This window comes from Apodemus sylvaticus, chromosome 7 (genome assembly GCF_947179515.1).
Source record: "Apodemus sylvaticus chromosome 7, mApoSyl1.1, whole genome shotgun sequence".
NCBI lineage: Eukaryota > Metazoa > Chordata > Mammalia > Rodentia > Muridae > Apodemus > Apodemus sylvaticus.
In genome coordinates this window covers 84,266,381-84,286,581 of record NC_067478.1, presented here as the reverse complement: position 1 = coordinate 84,286,581, position 20,201 = coordinate 84,266,381, and the positions used below count along the sequence as shown (strand labels likewise).

The window sequence follows — 20,201 nt, the reverse complement described above, 5'->3', positions numbered from 1 at the left end:
TTTCTTCTCCTTATGCTGGAAATCATTCTCAGCTAAAGGAGGGGGAACTGTAGAGTAACATGTGGCTGGTTTGCTAGAAATGGATGCTTCTGGAATGTCTGCACAAGCTCTCAGCTTTCCGGTCTTTAGAACCCATCATCTCAGGCCCAAAGCTCCTCTGCACTCATATTGTCTATCTGGAATCCCTCTTCGCCATTCTCTCAACTTCTGTCAGCTTTGTCTTTGGTCTTTGGGTATCAGAAGTAATAAGAATTCAAGGGTAGAGAGTGAAATGTGAAATGAAAGTAATTAGATTTTCCTGGATAATAACAAAAAAGCAGGGATTGAGAAGTTGGAAAAATGTGGAGAAATTAGCACAATGTTAATTTTAAAGAGAGATCAAAACCAAAAACAAACCTGTAAGTAATCTGTACAAAGTGGACTCAGGTAAACTTAAAGCAGTGCATGTGACTTCCCCTGTGCCTGCCATCCTTACAGGGCTCTGTAGACTCCCTGCCCACCTTCGAGCTGTCAACACAACTAACTGGACTAACAGTTCTTTTCCAAGACATCAAAGCTGTTACCTGTGAAATCCCAAGTACAAGGTATATTCTGTCAGGGCCAGGTTCTCCGTCACAAGGTTGTAGCTCTGGGGAAATGTTGGCTCCTGCACAGCTGGGATCAGACAGGTCTCCTTGTCCAAACCTCAAAGAAGTAAAAGGAATGGTGATGGATGGCTCTCCGCAGACGGCTTTGGGCTTCACTCTCCCTCAGGCTCCATACTGCTACCATGATATCTTCCACATAAACACATCTCCAACTACTTCCTTGTCTAAAAACACTTTCTGGCCTCCTGCAATCTACACAAACACTAAATCTCTTTTGCTGAACCAATGAAATCAGCAAACTAAAATGAGTGATAATACTGTATAGTTTCCAAGTGGTAGGCAATGGGCCATTTCCATCCATCCATCCATTCGAGACAGAGTCTCTGTGTAGCTCTGGCTTTCTAGGAACTTGCTCTGTAGACCAGGCTTGCCTTGAACTCACAAAGATCCACCTGCCTCTGTCTCCCGACTGCTGGGAATAAAGGCATGGGTCACCACCACTTGGCCATTTCAACTTATTCTTTGCTTTTCAATGTTTAAGATAAGTTATTTTTGTGCAGATATTAGTTTTTTTTTTTTTAATTTCTAAGAGGCTAAAAAATAGAAGGGAATCAATCAAAGCTGGTGAGAGATTCATTCTGAGTGACAGGTCAGCCCTTTTCACTTCTCCATATTCAAGCTTCCCCCAAACTGGTGTGAGCTTTCTTCCTTCCCGTCCCTTTCTCTAACTACATGGACCTTCTCACTATTCCTCAATAAATTCTTTCCATAGATTTTTTTTTTCCCTAGACAGCCTCAAACTCAAAGATCACCTGCTTCTGTCTCTCAAGCTGCTTGATTGATGCTGCTTCCACAGTTGTCACCTCTACATCGGTACTGTCCACATTCCTGCTCCTCTGCCTGGTGACCTGACTTGTCTGTTAAGACACGAAGACAGCAGCTTCGCAGAGCTGGTTGGTCACCCCTTCCTGTGCTGTTTCCACTGTGTCACCCTACCTGTCTGCCCTCCTCTGGCGCCTCTGAGTGTGACTGCATTTTATAAAAGATGAGGAAATGAATATCCAAGGTTGCCAGAATCAGACAGAAGGTCTCACCAAGGCCTAACATTTAAAAGGACACAGGAATGGTTTTTCAAAAATCCATGTTTACATCATTTAACTTGTTCTCATTTGTTTTGAACAAGGGCCCTTTGTCAGAGGCTAAGGGAGCAAATGCCTCAGAGATGAGACACACACTCACTGTCCTGAAGAGCCCAGTTCCTCACCTACCTCTCATATGAACACTTTTAATTTTTCGTTCTTCATCATTCAAGTCCTTGAGGACACAGTACGTGGGGTTAAAGGTGAGGAGCCGGGAGGATCTGGGTTTGCAGAATGGCTGGCACAGCTTCAGGAGGGCAGCACCCAGATTCAGAAAGAAGGCATCCGAGGCATACATTTGGAAGAAGATTTCGGGCATCTGATTGGCCCAGATCTTGGTGCGGCCTGCATTTGCATGCAAACAGTTTCCAAGCCAGAACAAGATAGAGTGCTTGGTTTCCGGAGAGAGCTGGAGCAAGTTCTTCAGCATCTGGTAGATCTTTTCATGGAACTGAGCCATGAACTGTTTAGCCAGAAAACACAACCACAGAACATTCCAATTTCACAATCCTGGTATTTTCCTTTTTACTCCTAAGCCCCAGCAAATATAAGTTTTTAAATAAGTGCTAATCTTAACCTTTCCCTTTACTCCTTTTGTACCTTATTCCCTGATTCTGATATACATTTGTTTATATATAATGGATATGATATGTGTTGCTGGATACTTAGGAGACATTTTCTGGTTAGCTGCCAAACTGCATAGAATTTAATAGATTTCACAGGAGGGATTTTTTTTGATATACTGTTAGGTGAGAAATCCTTTGGATCTGTCTTTCAAATGGTTTTCATAGCATTACTTACCACTACCACTGTAGTATGGCACTAAGCCATAAACGAAAACAGACATACCTGGCTACAGTCAATAAGTGTATTTAATTGTTATATTACATTTATTCAGTGTCAATGTAGTTAGTATGTAACTAACTAGGAAGCATGTATGAGCATGTACGGGAGCAGATTCTATGTGGGCCCTGGGCAACAGACTCAGTCATCAGATTGGATGATGAGATCTTTACTCACTGAGCCATCTCTATGGTCCCAGTAAATCTGTACAAGAAACAAACACACACCAAGGGCAGCTGGTTTGGCCACTGTTGTAGTCTGCTAAGCACCTGTGTGACAGCACCATGACGACTTAACAGTACCAGGACACTTAACTGCCCTGTTTGGCCATCTAATGCCTCGCTGTCAGACTCCTGCTACATCTATGTTAAGAGGCCTATGCATAGAGAGGAAGAAAGGGAAGAGTGATAAGACAGATGGCTTAGTCAAAAGGATGACGAGCGAGCTGAGTGATGGATTTTGGGGGGAAGGGCAAGGACTGAAGGGATGTGCAGCACTGTCACACCGGGCAGATCTCACCCACGCCAATGCTCATCCCCCTTTTAGTGAAAGATCTGAAGACAGTGACTTTTCTTTTTTCTTTCTTTTCTTTTTTTGAGACAGGGTCTTTCTACATGTCACGGAACTCACCATGCAGACCAAGCCTCTGCCTCTGTCTGCTGAGATTATAGGTGTATGCCAAGGTGATTTCTTTGCTGCCTTCCCCCCTTTTTTTGTTTTTGTTTTTTGAGACAGGGTTTCTCTGTGTAGCCCTTGCTGTCCTCAAACTCAGAGATCCACCTGCCTCTGCCCCCCAAGTGCTGGGAGTAAAGATGTGCACCACCACCGCCTTGCCCCTTCCATTATTTTTGAGACCCTCTCTCCTATAGTGCAGGTTTGCCTAGTACGGGCTATGTAGCTCAGGATGACCCTGACTCTTATTTCTTTAGTGCTAGGATTAAAAGCATGTGCTACTCCATCCCCTCAATAAGGGGGCTATTTTGTTGTTATTATGACAAAAGCCAACCAGACCAATTAGCTTTCCTAAATAGGACGAAGCAGCCTTATCCCTACATGGCTCCTTGGGCATCTCAAACCAGGGGCTGTGACTCCCTGGGAAGAGGATCCACCTGATGGATGTTGGCCTCCTGTACTTTGATCTCCTGAGGACTGGAACGGGACGGATTCAGGAAGAAGCCATGGTTCTCTACCACCCCCGGAGTCTTTAACAAGCACGAGATATTCAGAATGACTCCCAGCAAGGTCTTCTGATACATCTGCCCATTGCTGGGGTCCTTGGGCTGAATGTATTCCAAAAAAACCTGCAGGAGGACAAATCCTATTTACTCAATTGTATGATGACAGAAAGGAGATAAGATGCAAGGGTCTCAAAGAATTTAGTCTTATACAATCCCCACCCCCTTTTAAAGGCCAGGTTTTGTAGAATCCAGGCTAGCCTCAAAATACAGAAAACTTTTAAACATTTACTTATTTATCTATTCATTCTTTTAGTGTGTGTGTGTGTGTGTGTGTGTGTGTGTGTGTGTGTGTGTCTGTGTGTGTGTAGACACACCATGAGTGTAGTGTGGAGGTCATAGGACAACTTGTAGGTAGGGGTTGGTTCTCTCCTTCCACCACCTGGGTTCTGGGGATCAAATTTAACTCTTCAGACTTCATGGCAAATGCCTTTGCCCACTGAACCATCTCACCAGCCCTGGCCTAATGGCCTCCACTTCACTGTGTAGCTGAGGATAGCACTGAGCCTCCACTTCCCAAATGCTAGGATTCCAGGCATGTGATACCACATTTGGCTTTCTATAGGCAATGTCCTAGTGCCCTCAGGACAGGAAACATCAAGTATTAAGATGTCAGCACCAGGAGAATACAATGTATTGAGACCTACCTTGGCCATATCCTTCTGCCTAGTGAAATAGAGAAGAATGTCTAGATATGCATACAGGAGGGTCTGGCAGAGTTCCAGATCTTTTATTCGGCCAAGTAAAATGTCAAACACTGGAATCATGACTTCAGGAAATGTTCGAACCTCCTCATCCAACAGCAAGGCTTCAATGACCTCTTCTAAAAACTCAGTTACGTCTTCAAAATCTAACAGAAGACAGATGAGAAAGGAAGGAGGCTGTGACCATTTTTATGTGTTTACAGTTTCATGCTTTCTGTCTGTCTCTGCTGTGGTGTAGCAATTGAACTGAATTGTGAATGCTGGGCAATATTCACTACTGCTTGACCAACAAACTAGATACCCACTTCCCAACAATGGCTCTTTGTGATTTATTTACTTTTATTTTATGTGGCTGGGTACTTTGCCTACATGCATGTACCCAGTGCACGCAGTGCCTTCAGGGCCAGAAGAGTGGATCCTTGGAACTGAAGTAACATGCAGTTGTGAGCCTCCACATGGATGATGGATCTGAACTGGGGTCCTCTGGAAAGGCAACTAAAAGTGCTCTTAACTGCTAAGCAGTCTCTCTATCCCTCTATAGTATGTTTGAGAAGTCTTCTAGTATTGAGTCCAGGAGATCAAGGTGTAAGCTTCCTCCCTTAACTTCTGTCAGAATCATAATGACTCTGAGACCCTCTAACCCCATTAAAGGAGTTTTAAATTGTTATTCTAAATTCAGACATTCAAAGACCTTGCTTCTATACTCACGGGCTCCCTGAATAGCTTCCAACATCAAATCTACCAGTTGCTCATGGATGTTTTGGTCAACATAGATCTCTGGGGTGAGGAGAACTGTTCGAGTGTTGGACACAGTGAGGTTTCTGCACTGTACTGCAAAGGGGAGTAGGTTTTCTGGAACTTTGGTAATCTGCAACGAAGAGAGAAAAGCACATAGCTTTTATAACATGGAGCAAGGGTAGGAACAATAAACAGGATAGAAAAAAATCGTATCCCCAAACAGTATTGGTTTATCTTCTTTTGGTTTTTCCAAACAGGATCTGTCTGTGTAGCCCTGGTTCCTGGAACTCATTCTATAGACCAGGCTGACCTCAAACTCAGAGATCTGCCTGCCTCTGCCTCCTGAGTGCTTTGATTAAAGGTGTGTGCAGCCACCACTTGGCAATATTGGTTTCTTGGGGACTGAAAATTCCTGCCAGATTTTTAGTTTGGCTTTCAGACTCACATGCTAAAATTCTAATCCTGATGATGTCAAGCTTAACCCAATTAAGTATCTCCACCTCTGGGAAATGTTAGAAGATTCGGAATTTGTTTGGTTCCTGTTGTTTTATTTTGGTCTCACTACAAAGTGTAGGCTGACCTGGAACTCACTGTGTAAATATATAGACCAGGCTAGCTCTGAACTTGTAGCGATCCTCTGTCTGTGTCTCATGAGTACTAGATTTACAGACATGTGCTACCACACCCAACTGATCTGATGTTTAGTTTTCTTTTTTTGTTATTGTTGTTTTGTTTTCCTATTTTAAAGGTGTAATTTCTAGAGAGGTTTGCATAGAGATTGTTAGCTGGAAAGAGAGATGGATCCCAAGCCACAAAATGGAGACTAAGACTTTATGGCAACCTAATAGTGCCAGATATACCGTAAAATACCCATTATGGCATGAAAGATACTGAACCTACTGTCTCTCACATGCTGATGTCACTTAAGATAATCTAAAACCTCTTGGCTTCCTCATTTACCTCTTCCTTGGCTCTTTGGAAGCAGGAGTAAAGGTAACAAAAGATGTGCCTCTCCCCTGCGTCACGATCAGCAGAGAGATTTAAAGTTGTAGAGGAAGTCATGCTGATCAAGTGGTTTCCTGGATCTTGAAGCAATAACCGAGCAAAGATGGCCTACAAGAAAAAGAAACACAATGCTAAACTACTGCAAGGTAAATCTTCAACACTAAGATGTAAGAAGCTTGATACGTCCTGTTGCAAGAATCAGATGAAGTTCAGAATGGGGTTGGGGTAAATATTATTATTTCAGGACCGTCAGACACTAATTATATACATAGTTACTGTAAATTAAGACTCCAGTGTCTGGGACAGTCACGGCAATGGAGGAACCAAATGGTTCTGTGTTCAGTGGTGGATGTAAAGCACGAGTGACAAACCAACATGTAAAATCTATGCCGCCATGTGACTGCTGGGCGTAAAGATACTTTAAGTGTGAAAGTGAGTATCTTTCCTCTCAATATTTTAAAACTTTTATTATTTTTAATTAAACACACAGTCTGATTATTGTGGGCTCTGATGCCCTAGGAAACACTTGTACTTGGCAGATGTCTTCTGTACTAGATCTTCTGAGGACTGGAATGAGGCTAGAAGCCATGGGGTGCCCTGCTCTGTCACTGTCTGCCTCATACCCCTGACCTCTGTTTAACCCTGGGGCTCACTATCCCCTTGAGGCTGGATGATCAGCAGCCCACAGAGACACTCTGCTCTCTCCTCCTGTTCCTTCCTAGCACCGAGATCGTTGTCCCACGTGGCACCATTAGCTTCAGTGGGTGCTGGGCACCCTTGTGCACCATCTCCCCAGACCAGTTTTGGGTTTTTGAAAATATGTAAAAAAAGACGTGGGCCTTGTCTTAGGAACTTAAGACTCTAACAGGAGTGATAAGACAGGTTCATTAAAAAGCCACAAGAGACTGTGACAGTTCATATAATAAATGTAATGATAAGAAACTCAGAGGAAGGAATGACAACTCTTTTTTGGCAACTCTGATGACATCTTAACTGGTTCTTAAACAATGGGTGAATTTGGATGTGTGGCCAGGGTAGAGAGGAAGAGTTCAGAAGGCCATGCTGTACACAATGGAAGAGGCAGAGGTAAGCAGAGCCTCGTGAGGGCAAGGCCCAGGGGTCATCATGCCTGTTGTGCTGAGGCACACGATCAGGAGGTACCTGCTCCACAGTGCTCATGTCAAGCCAGTCTTGGTCTTCCAGCTCTGCTGCCATTTCTTCCAAGTACACACAGCGACTAGGGATGCCGTTCCCACTTTTCAAGTTTGGATCGCCTGTGAAAGTTTTCACCGGACAGTTAAGGGCAATGTTCCTGTTCTCATGACACTGGTTTTGTTTCTATGTTGCCTAGCTTTGTACTCAACTCTTAGACTCAAGTGGTCCCTCCTGCCTCCACCGCCCCAATACTGGAGACTATAGGCATATACTACTGTGCTCAGCTTCCAATGACAGATCTAGATAGCAAGTCTCTTGAATTCAGAGATATCCACAGTGATCTTGATACACAAAGTAGTTAGAGAGCACAGATTGCATGGATCCTCAGTATGACATTTGGGAAAAAATTCCAGACACCAGCATTAACTTTAGGGTTGAATTACAGATAGGGCACAGAGGTAAGGTAAAACCCTTCTGAGCCTCTCAGCATCCATTCAACAAGAAAATGGGTTTAGCTACTCTTTTTCCTCCTTTTTAAAGAAAGAACAGACACCAATATGGCAGCAGAAGTTAGATCTATTTAAATACTGTTTTTAAGGAATTAAAACCTTACTAAGGAAAATCCTGTGTTTTCGGGATACAGGAGTGGGTTTAACCATTAGACATAGCAGTTGTCTGATTTCTTTTTAAAGAATTCTTTATTTATTTTATGCATATGAGTACACTGTGGATGTCTTCAGACACACCAAAAGAGGACATCAGATCCCATTACAGATGGTTGTGAGCCACCATGTGATTGCTGGGATTGCAGTCAGTGCTCTTAAGCACTGAGCCATCGCTCCAGCCTGACATAGCAATTTTCAAAGAATCAAAGTAGTCCATAGCCCAAGCCAAGATGAATAGATATTCAATGGTGCAAGTCTGCAACTCACTGTTGTCCAGAGTAATGAGGAAGATCCTTTGGATCATGTGATTGATGTTGAGTTGCTCACACATTTCTTGGTGTGTCCGGAAGGACCGGCTGATCTCAGACACTGAGTAGTCAAATTCATCCAGGCTCTCTGATACACTATTATCCGAGTCATCTGGGCTTGCTGGGAGCTCATCTGCCGCAACACATAAGCTGTTACACAATGCTCCTCCCTCAGAATCAAATACACTACCTAGAATGAATGTAATCACAAGAAGGACAATTGTAGATGTGAAACAAATTATTCATCTTATTAGTGAGCAACTCAAGCCAGACAAGTGCATTCTAGGATTCAGAAATCCTGGCTATAAATCTTGCCTTCTATAAAGTAAACTTTATTACTTCGACCCATAATTGCAATCCTCCTTGCCAAAATTAGCAACATTACCTAACCAGCAAATCTTAGAGAAAAAAGAATTACCAAATAGATCAAATGACGTGAATTATTTTCACCGGATGGCCTTTCCCTAAAGAACACGTTTGTTTTAGTAGAACACGTTTGTTTTGGTAACTTGGCACTCAGGAGTGTATCTTGTAGAAGAGCTCCCTGCAGCAGTTCCCCACAGATAACTGCAAGTCGACAGTGTTCCAGACTCCTGTGCTCATATTACTATTGCTTTCATTTTATTAAAAACCCTGTTGTGCTTTCCAGCTGCCCCTCCATCTTTGACATTTAGTTTGTGCCTGGGCAGTGTATGTTAGTGTGTTTGTGGAAGTCAGATGACAGCCTGTAGCACCCAGCTTTTTCCTTCTATGTGGGTCCAGGCTATCAGACTATGTGGCAGGCACCTTTACCTGCCGAGTCACCTCCTCAGGATTATTTTTTTTTTCAGATGCATTTTTAAAATTATGTGTGAGTGTGCATTTTGTGTATGGGGCTGTGCACGGTGAGCCATCTGTCCATCTTTTTTTTTTTTTTTTTTTTGGTTTTTTGAGACGGTTTCTCTGTGTAGCCCTGGTTGTCCTGGAACTCACTCTGTAGACCAGGCTGGCCTTGAACTCAGAAATCCACCTGCCTCTGCCTCCCAAGTGCTGGGATTAAAGTGTGTGCCACCACTGCCTAGCTCTGTCCATCTTTTTTTTTTTAAGATTTATTTATTATATTAAGTACACTGTAGCTGTCTTCAGACACACCAGAAGAGGGCATCAGATCTAATTACAGATGGTTGTGAGCCACCATGTGGTTGCTGGGAATTGAACTCAGGACCTTTGAAAGAGCAGTGAGTGCTCTTAACCGCTGAGCCATCTCTCCAGCCCTCTGTCCATCTTTTTAAAGATGTATCAGTACCATACTTTAAGGACATTTTCCCCATATTTTTGTATGTGCATGTATGTTTATATGCTATGACATGCATTTAGAGATCACACAACAGCTTGGGGGAGTCCTTTCTTTCCTTCCACCATGTGAATTTCGAGGACTGCACTCAGGTCATCAGGACTGGAAGCCATGTCTTTTAACACTGACATATCTTATCATCCCTCAACTAGCTTTAAAGATGTATTGATTTATTTTTATGCATATGGGTGTTGTGTCTACATGTATGCCTGCAAACCAGAAGAGGGCATCAATCCTACAGGACAACAGTTATAGATCATTCTAAGACACCATGTGGGTGCTGGAAATTGAACTCAGGACCTCTGGAAGAGTACTTAGTGCTCTTAGCCATAGGATCATCACTTTAGTCCCTCAACTAGCTTTAGTTTTAACTTATCAACACCAACAATTTTTCCTGTAAGTAATTCAGAGACCTTCTTCATTGCATTTATTAGACCTTTGTGTGTTTAGTGTTTTTTGAAACAGGGTGTCCTGTTTTTCTCAAACTCTCCATAAGGTTGATCTAATTCTTCTAATCCCTATCTTTACCACCAAGTTACTAGACTCAAAGGGATGCACACCACACCTGTTTTTATGTGGTTTTGTGCTTGCTAGGCAAGAGCTCTACCAACTGAACTAGATTTCCAGCCCTACTTTTTGTTTCTTGGAAAGTGCCTTATATTGCCCAGGCCAGCCTGAAACTAACTATGTGGGAGAGGAAGGCCTGAACTCCTGGTCCTGCCTGAGCCTCCCGAGGAGCCTGTACTAGCAGATTCCAGGCCTGTACTAGCAGATTCCAGGCCTGCACACCTTATTCCTTTTAATAGTCACCCTGCCATGCATTTCTTGCCCTTATTATGACTTATGTAGCCACTTAAACTCCTGGTCCTTCATCAGATGAACATGAGAGCTGTTCCAGGGTTTCATGATCATAAGTAATGCAGCACTGAGTGTAATCTAAATGTTTTTGTTCAATTAGGTGAGTATTTTTGTAAGATAAATTCATGAAGTGGAACTGCTGGCTCCAAGATCCCGAGATCTTCAGGGTGGATGAGACCACTGCGGATAAAGGGATTCACTGCTGAGTGAGCTCGGTGCATGGAGGTCAGTCCTTGGAACTCACATGGTGGAAGGAGAGAACTGAACACAGCAAGTTATCCTCTGACTTACACACACACACACACACACACACACACACACACACACACACAACGTAATTCAAACCTTCTGAAAGAGCTTAAGTAGTTTGAAAAGTTAACATGTTATTCTCAGAGAGACTGCTTTTATCCACACCTAGCTATGAGTATGAGAAAATGTCCCTTTTATTAATAAAAGTTGATCTAATTACAGAGGCTGGGAATTGAGGACTGTGCTGAAAAGCGGGCACTCATGGAGGAAAGGCCTACCTAACCACAAGAAAGGTTAAGGAAAAGGCAAAGGGAACCATTTGAGCATTACCACCCTTCACTAAGGAGAAAGCTGGCTGCAGGATGGACTCCAAGTGTTTGGGAGAGAATTATAATCGTCTCTTCTCACAGTTCATTTTCTGTCATGGCCCACGAAGCTCTCTCTCTTCCATGCTAAGACTCAAAAGTCTTCACAGACCATTCCTTCTTCAGATTTGCTGACATCAGATCTGTACTTACAAACCGAGCTTCTAACAGTGTCTCCTTGTGACATAAAGCACATCATTTGTGCCTCTTTTACTAGTAAGGAAAACACTGTACTAAGAGCAGCACTAAATCCTAGAGTGTCCATCATTCCTAACGCTACAGATCCTACTGACTTCACCCAGAAACTCTTAGGAGGCACAGCAGTGTAATAACTATTGCTGTCGTCAGCAGACTTATTTATAGAAAAGGAATCAAATTGCTCAGTGGAATATGTGAATTCTGCCAGAAATATCTCCAGTTAACTTTTTTTAATTGGAGGACCAAAGAGGAATGTTTAGAAGAAATATGGGAAAGACAGCAACTATATGACAGGGTGCATCACCTGGGAGCTTTAGAACACAAGGATATCAGAAATGTCTTAATTCAAAGACATATTTTTCTTTTTTTTTTTTGACATATTTTTCTAAACATCTTCCTGTCTGAACCCTTCTGCAATGGTGGTCCTAGAAGCCACCAGCTGTGGTCTACAGGTCTTCAACACCAAGGTTGGAGGGATTTTGGAAGTCCTTCCAGAGAACCTTATTATTTTATGTGAATCTTCAGTAAAGTCTTTGTGTGAAGGGTTAGAAAAAGCTATTTTCCAAGTGAAGTTGGGGACATTGCCAGCTCCTGAAAACATCCACAATGCAGCAAAGGTGCTCCCCCCCTGGCAGGATGTGGTAGAGGGAGCTGAGGTGCCCGGAGGATGGTGAATGCTGCTGGCTCACCTCTCACTGTGGCCCAATCACAGGCCAGTTCTGTTTTGCTGGCTGTGCTCAGCTATCTCTTCCTCACGATCCTGAGATGGGTGACTCCTGATTCTGTCACTGATGTGGCAATAGATACCACTGGGTCAAAGGAAGCCTGGACACACGAATGTCCTCATGATATAAAAGATGAGATTGATAAGGTATCCAAAAGCAGGTAGAAGTGAGCCTGGATTGTAAACTTTAGACACTTCTATTTATATAGTTGTTCTTTTGTTTGGGGCTTCAAGGTTAACTTGTTAAATTATGGCGCCTCTGTAGCACTCACAGCTTCATTTGAGGAGAGCTAAACATTCGCACAATTAGTGAGCATAGAAGCTACTCATACTTCTTTAAACTTTAGGAGGGAGGAGAGTTTGACCACTGGGATGTCAATGTTTCAGATTACCGAAACCCTTCCAGGGGAGGCGTTCTAACATTACATGTTGGAATCCTTGGGTGCTAGATCATTGTTGGTCACTCTTAACATTATACCAACCATTTGACGTCCGCCAGGCACTTATGAGCTTTCTTTAGGGAGTTATAGTTACATGAACTACTTTAAGTTCACAGTTCACATCCCTTAACTGGATCCTGAAATCATACTCTCACACATGGGTCCACTCAGTAAGCGTCCCACACAATCTGAGTAAACTGACAGCATGTTTGACCATCTTTTCTGTTTGAACTATTGCACTGGGTGAGGCCTACCACCAAGGGCTAGTTACTGTGAAGTGTCCCAAATGTTCAAGCTACTTAATCTGAGAAAAACAGCCCGATCACACGCTCCAAGTACCGCTCTAATCCTGCTGCGTGCATTCTCGTAGGTGGACACTCCACCATCATATGAATATGAAGAGATTTTAAGTTCCAGGGACTGGTTCCACCATTGATGTGAGTGTAGGTAAACCTCCACTTACAAACAATGGCATAATATTGTCGTGCATGTATACATGTATACAGGGCAGAGTAATGTTCTCTGTGTCCTGACCTTGATCATTACCTCAAGCCCACGTGGAAACAGACTGCTCCACCCTGTTACTTATAATTATTTGAAGGTGAAGTGAACATTGAGTAATTTTTAGAAAGATTGTATTGTTTTTGATGTTATTGTTACACACATAAACTGGGGCTGTTAAAACATGCTGATGACCAAAATTAAAGATGAGAATGACATTTTAAACAAACAAACAAAAATCTAATTGTTTAATTTTTTTATTACATTTATTTAGAGAGTATATGTGTGCTTGCATGCTTGCTACTGAGCACACGCAAGGTCAGAGGACAACTTGTCGGAGTCATTCTTTCCTTCCACCTCGTGGGTGCCAGGGACTGAATTCAGGACCTCAGGCTTGGAAGCAGGTGCCTTTAGCCACTGAACCAGTCACCAGCCCCTAACTGCAGCCTTAATGGAACTTTTCTATAGACTAGTGAGACTGAAATTTTCATCATTTGATATTTAAATTGGTTATTACATTTGTCTTCTAGTGACCCCCTTTCCATATCAACTGAATTCCTCTAATGTTTTATAGACCACCTCAAAGACTTGCCTCTTAGGAGGGCACTTGCAGGAATGCTCTTTTAAGTGTAATGCTAGTGTCTAGGAACTACATGGGTCTACAACTGCTTTTCTTTCTTGACAAAATGCTTTTTCTGAAAATCTGGAGTGAACTCTCAGAAGAGCTGCTTCGATGTGTAAGTTGAGCAGAGCTGAGCTCAGACTAGGAGGCCAAAGGTCCTGGCAGAATACTAATTGCTGTTGACAAACAGGTTGGACCTGGTACATGAGGAACTCAGTGTAGACAAACTAAGGTGACAATGTACCAGACAGTAACAGAAGGGTGTGTCCTGCCTCTTCCCGCCGCCTGCTGCTCATGATGCTCTCACTCCGGTCTCGAGCCTGCTCCCAGCCGGTTATGAAGCCTTGCACTTACTTGCTTTTGCTCTATCTATAACCTCTCTTCCTCTATCTGTCTTGTTTTTCTTCTGTTTATTCAATCCCAATCATAAAGCAAGGCCAAAGCTGGGCAATGCCCCTGAGCTACATATCTTGTAAATAAGTGAAGCAAAAACATAAATTATTTCTTTTATTAAAATAAGGGGTGGTCATTTCTAGTTTGAAAGGTTATGACTCAGGCTGGAGAGATGGCTCAGTGATTAGGAACACTAGCTGCTCTTCCAGAGATCCTGAGTTCAATTCCCAGCAACCATATGGTGGCTCACAACCACCTCTAATGGGATCTGGTGCCCTCTTCTGGCATGCAGGGGTACATGTAGATAGAGTATGTATGCATATACAATAAAATAAATCTTTTAAAAAAAAGATTTTGACTCTCTTCAGGGACAATGTGTTTTAGAAATGTATTCTAAGACATCAACAGAAAGAAGCTGTGCTGGATCTCAAATTCAGTTCCACATGAGGAAGGCCATTTTTATGGCTAGTGAGAGATAATTCTGAGTTTTGTCTTTACTATGAAAAAACATAGTAAAGGAAAGGACTCAATTCTCAGCAGTCTGTCCTGTGAACTACAGCAGTGAACTACAAAGGGAGCCACTCAGCAGAACCAAAGATACACTTCCCCTGAGAAGTCTTTTAAAGTGCTGGAATTAAGAACAACTCTTTTTTTGGTCAGAAAAATTTCTGGTTTCTATAGCTGCATGCGGCCTGTTTACCATACCACTTTGGTCTTCTATGTTAAAAAGCTACTCACAGACCCTCTCCACCCGCTTTGAGTAAACACCTTGATGCTCTGGTGCCCTGTGGACCCACCTGTTAGCCAGACCCTTTATGTGAGTGAGAGGACAGCAGAGGGGAAGGCCTCAAACAAAACGACAACTAACATCAAACCTACTTTTGCTTTCATCAATAGACACAGACAGACAGACAGACAGACAGATAGATGATAAAAGCAAAACAACTTCAGCCTCAGTCTTAAGTTCTAATTGTGGTCCATTTCCTGGAGAATCCTCCCTCTGGGAAGATCTGGGCAGACCCAGTTCTAGGACCTGGCGTCTGCTGCTGTTGGCTCCTCTACTTACCGGACTGCTGCTTCAGCTGCTCTTTCTGGATTGCTGCAAACTGCTTGGCATCAGCCAGGGAGCCAAAAAGAGCAGCAAAGGGGTTACTTGAGATGTTGTTGTTATTCTCCTGGTCTGTCATTTCACTTTAAGGTATCCTCCATCCAGCCCTAGGGGAGCGGCTGTGCAAAGGACAGGAATTAAACTCAGAAGGGCAGATAACACCATCACTGTAATATCTCCAGATAACACCATCACTGTAATATCTCCACTATCGTTCCTTTTCCCATCCTTGAATGCTATGCTTTGGAGTAACACATGCCAATTCCTGTTCCCGAACTCTAGACAGATTCGGCAAGATAGTTACCAGCTTACCAACTGGGCACAGATAAAACTCAACAGTGACTGCACAGACTGGCTGCCATGTTCCCATTCCCTATACACTGAACAGGCTAAATAGAAAGGACTACTGCAATTTCCCATTAAAAATAGCACTGTGACATGACAAAATTTGTGGCTTTCCCATAAGTTTTTAAGCTGGCAGACTAGTTTTCACTCACATGGGGAAAACAAGGTTGCACTTTCTCAGCCTGCTACAACTCAGGGTAGAAGCCAGGCATTCCTCAGCTGCACAGAAATTCAGATTATTATTAATTATTATTATTATTGTTGTTGTTGTTATTGTTGCTGCTGTTATTATTTTTTCTCCTCCTCTGCTTCCTCCTCCTCCTTTTCCTCTTCCTCCCTTTTTCTTCTCTTTTCTAAAAGGCACGTTTTCATATAATGTATGTGGGGAGGACCTTGAACTCCTAATCCTTCTGCCTCCACCCAAGTGCGAGGATTACAAACATGCACTAACATGCCTGGCTTGATACTCAGGTTTGGAATACTGAATCAAAGCCAGAATCCGATTGGGTTTGTGGGTCTTTCATTCATATTAAGTTACCTAATTCTATTTAGAGGTTTAAAACTACAGATCTGGGACTGGAGAGATGACTCAGCGACTAACAGCACTGGCTATTCTAGAAGCCTCAGGTTCAGTCCCCAGCACCCACACTGCAGCTCACTACTGTCTGTAACTCCAGTTCTAGGCATGTGATGCTCTCTTCTGGCCTCCACAGGCACCAGGCATGCACATGGTACACAGGCAAATACATAGGCAAAACACCATACACATAAAATTGAAATAGTTAATACAGCAAAAATGGGACAGGATTTCATCACAAAGCTTAGGTTGACCTCAAACTTATGATGTTCCTGCCTCTGCCTCTGGAGTCCTAGAATCACAGGAGTGCATTATCACTGTATGGTCTTCCCAAGGCTAGCCTGAATTTGTGAATCTTCAGTTCATTCCTTATAGAATCACCCTTACAGACACTAACACAAGTTGGAAAAGTTACCCATAATTACTAGAGGAAGAGTTCATATCACTTCTTGGCACTTCTGAGATATCTCCATCAGATGCTTCATTGCCTCTGCTTTTTTTCCTGCATAAGAGCTAAAAGCTAATTAGCCAGTGACAGCCAGCCAGGCCAGGGTCCTCTCAGATGCGGCAGGGCTCTCCTATGCCAGGAAACCATCTGTTAGATGCTGCTGTACTTCTTTCTTTTTTGCTATGTATATTTAATTGCATTTAATAAAAATTATCATATTTTATGTTGGAATTAACAGTTCTTGAGAAGACCTATGCAACCAGAAGGTAAGTTTAATTCTCCCCTGATTCACGTGATGCCATCCTGAACTGTCCCACTGTTGGCGAGCTACCGCTGTTCTCCCTACCCCAAGGGTAGAAATCTAGAAGATGGCAGAGGTATAGTTTCCCTCAATATGACACACTTAGGCTTTCTCTGAGTACCAATTCCAGTCAAGACACATGTCCAGATTGTGGATCTCATCTATGAGCTCCAGGAAGGGGCAGAGAGGACAAAGTGACAGATCCAAGAGTGGGCAAAAACTCTATCGAGGCTTATGGGAAGCAGTGAACAGTGTCTTTGGGCTGGGGACTCTCTTTCTTCTTTAGCTGCTAGGTGAGCAGAACCCGAGCCCAGAGTTGCCACCTTCACACCGTATACAAAATTCCTGCCCCAAATTAAGCTACTGTACAGGAAAACAGAATTTTTAAACTTTTCAGTTATAAAAGTCAACAGTAAAAGTTTGTAGCACACATGTATATAGGCAACTTCCTTAACTACATGAGCCATTGTTAAGTCTGTATACACGTACATGTGTTTAGAGTGATATAAGTATGTGGCACACATGTATACAAAGTCTGAAACTATACAAGTCAGTGTGAAGTTGTCTGCGTGTGTGATATAGGTGATGGCATACACGGATGCAAGTATAGAGGCCAAGAGAGAACTCTGGGGACCTACGTCACTCTGTTACTTTCCTTATTCCTTTGAGACAGGGTCTTACTGAAACTGGAGCAAAGATGACAGCCAGCTAGCATTACCAATCCTCCTGTGTCTACTCCCCATAGTGTTAAGGTCACATGTATACCCATGGACAGACACATCTACCTCTTTATGTGGGTGCTGAGAATTTGAACTCAGGTCCTGTTTGTGTATCAATAGCTCTTACCCACCCACTAAGTCATCTCCAGGCTTTTTTTTTTTTAAGTAGAGTCTTACTGTGTAGCCCAGGCTGTTCTTGAATGTAGTGATTCTTCTGCCTCAGTCTCCAAGTGCTAAGATTCTAGGCATGTATCACAATGCCTGGCTTGAGTTATTTTATATTTTTAAAAATACAGCTGAATGATCCAGATCATTAGATAGGAGACAATGATCTGCATCATATATATAAATATATATATATAAAATATAAAAAAGCTTAAAGCCAGGTACACAGAACATAGCACACAGATTCTCAAAACTATCAAGAGAGAGGGCTTAGCACCACAAATGGCATTATTTCCTTCTTAATTCTATACTCTTCCATTATACAGACAAGCTAACTTCCTATTACCTTTTTTTCCCTGTTTATAATTGAATTTTAAAAGGCGCGCTCCTGGTAGATCAACTTTGCTAGCCTCTAGGACCCTTGAGTATAAGTTCATATCTGATTATTCTTTCTTCTGTGTCTGAAACTATCCTCCAGTCCACAATGTTTACGCAAACGTTCATGGAGAGTCTTAGTCTTCCAAGTGATTAGTCCTGAGCTGCATGTAACCACATCACTACTGGAGACCTACTTCAAAGTACAGACGTATTACACCTGGAGATGGAGAAGCAGGTCAAGCGCCCAGGCCAGACGCTGTGGCTCTTCAGTACCTCTGCATGTGTAGAACAGAGAATGAAAATAAGCCCGTATCACCTCAAACGCTGCCCTAGTCAGCTTTAACTGTCACCTGGACACAGCCTAGAGTCATCTGAGGGGAAAGCCTGGATTGAGAGACTGCCCAGATCAGACATTTCTTTGGGGGAATTATCTTGACTGGCTAGTTAATGGGGCTGAAGACATGGCTCAGTAGTTAAGAGCACTGACTGATCTTCCAGAGGTCCTGAACTCAATTCCCAGCAACCACAAGGTGGCTCACAATTTCTTCCAGTGTGTCTGAAGACAGTGACAATGTGCTCATATATATAAAGTAAGTAAATAAATCTTAAAAAAGAAAGAAAGAAAGAAAAAGAAAGAGAGCAAGCCACCAAGCAGCACCCTCCATAGGTTGTGCTTCAGGGTCTTGCTTGAATTCTTGCCCTGACTTGCCTCAGTGATGGGCTGTGACCTGCAAGTGCACAAATAAAATCCATTTCCTCCTCTGAGTTGCTTTTGGTCAGAGCAGTTTATAATGACAATAGAAAGAGGACTAGAAAGAACATTATAAACGAAACAAGGGTTTGCCTACCCCACTGAAGTCATCTTTCTCAGATCTACTTAAAATCAGGACAGAGAATTTCCTTCTTTAGAAGTGAGGCTAAATCATGTGACAACTTACAGGAAAAAACGGGGGCCGATTGATTGATCACCCGATGAGAACCTTGGTGGAGATTTCAGGTTAGACTTAGTCATTGAGCTTACACATGAAAAAAAAAAAAAAAAAGGCACCTAGAAAGAAAAGAAAGGCCTGGTGAAATGGACCCTTGATATCGGTTTGGCTTAATACTTACTCTACCTATTTTAAATTTCCCAGCTTGAGCAGAGTGGTGCATCCCTGTAATCTTTGCACTTGGGAAGTGGCCTTGATGTCAAGGCCATCCTGGGCTACACAGTGAGCCCCTGACTCAGAAATAAATTAAGTAAAGGGTTGAACAAACTCTTTAGGAGAGTTTACTGCTCGATCAGAGGACCAGAGTCTGGATCCCTGTACCGAAAACAGGGCAGTTCACAAATGCCTGCAACTCCAAGGGACTCGACAACTCCTTCTGCTCTGTGGGCAGCCACACACTCTTACAAATACACATCCATAAATACATTCTTTAATAAGAAAGAAAGAAAGAAAGAAAGAAAGAAAGAAAGAAAGAAAGAAAGAAGGAAAGGAAGAAAGAAGGAGGGAGAGAGGGGGAGAGAGAGGGAAATGGCTCAGTGGTTAAGAGCACTTGATGCTCTTTTAGAGGATCAGAGTTGTTTCTAGCACCCATGTTGGGCAGTTTACAACTTTCTGTAGCTACAGCTCTTGGGGATCCAATACCCTTTACTTTTTTGGACATCTGCACACATATGACATGCACATGCACATAAACACACATGTAAACATTAAGTAAAACTAAAGAATTCTTTTTAAAAAGAAACAGTAGTAATAATAATAGTAATAATAATAATAAACCAAATCCCTTGTTTTCAGTTGCCATATAAAAACACACCCACTCTCTTGATAGCTTGTGGGATGGCACAACTACCAGCCCCCCAAAGCCTTTGTATTTGATTCATTTATAGTAAGTAATTTCACTTTATATACCTGCTGCAAAAGTCTACATCTCTAGGAAGTATCTACCATTGGACCCATAAAATTCTCCCATTCTCTCCTGATTCAGGCTTTTACTTATATAGCGTGCTGCTAATCCTTTAAGGCCACTATTGGCTCCTGTGAGCATACAGATATTTTAAGATCATGTCCGATCCAGTTTTAAAGTAGAACTATCGATAACACTGAAAAAC

The 20,201-nt window shown here is 42.6% G+C and overlaps 1 protein-coding gene and 1 pseudogene across 5 annotated transcripts in view; one reads left to right on the top strand and one right to left on the bottom strand.

Annotated features, from left to right (window-relative positions):
* Ube4a (ubiquitination factor E4A) overlaps positions 1–20,201 on the bottom strand; it is a 44,101-nt gene that overhangs the window by 22,723 nt on the left and 1,177 nt on the right. Inside the window, exons 2-11 of one of the 5 annotated variants that reach the window (XM_052188486.1) lie at positions 19,042–19,151; positions 15,129–15,289; positions 8,339–8,569; positions 7,413–7,525; positions 6,207–6,359; positions 5,217–5,376; positions 4,452–4,654; positions 3,679–3,870; positions 1,856–2,189; positions 564–684 (exon numbers count right to left, since the gene is read on the bottom strand). In XM_052188486.1, coding sequence (XP_052044446.1) covers positions 564–684; positions 1,856–2,189; positions 3,679–3,870; positions 4,452–4,654; positions 5,217–5,376; positions 6,207–6,359; positions 7,413–7,525; positions 8,339–8,569; positions 15,129–15,249 — 1,628 coding nt within the window. In that variant the 5' untranslated portion in view covers positions 15,250–15,289; positions 19,042–19,151. Of the gene's footprint in view, positions 1–563; positions 685–1,855; positions 2,190–3,678; positions 3,871–4,451; positions 4,655–5,216; positions 5,377–6,206; positions 6,360–7,412; positions 7,526–8,338; positions 8,570–15,128; positions 15,290–16,507; positions 16,598–19,041; positions 19,152–20,201 lie in introns of those variants that run through there. The other 4 variants (XM_052188490.1, XM_052188488.1, XM_052188489.1 and 1 more) reach the window with 4 other exon arrangements.
* On the top strand, positions 10,790–12,629 carry LOC127689490 (phosphatidylinositol N-acetylglucosaminyltransferase subunit A-like; annotated as a pseudogene).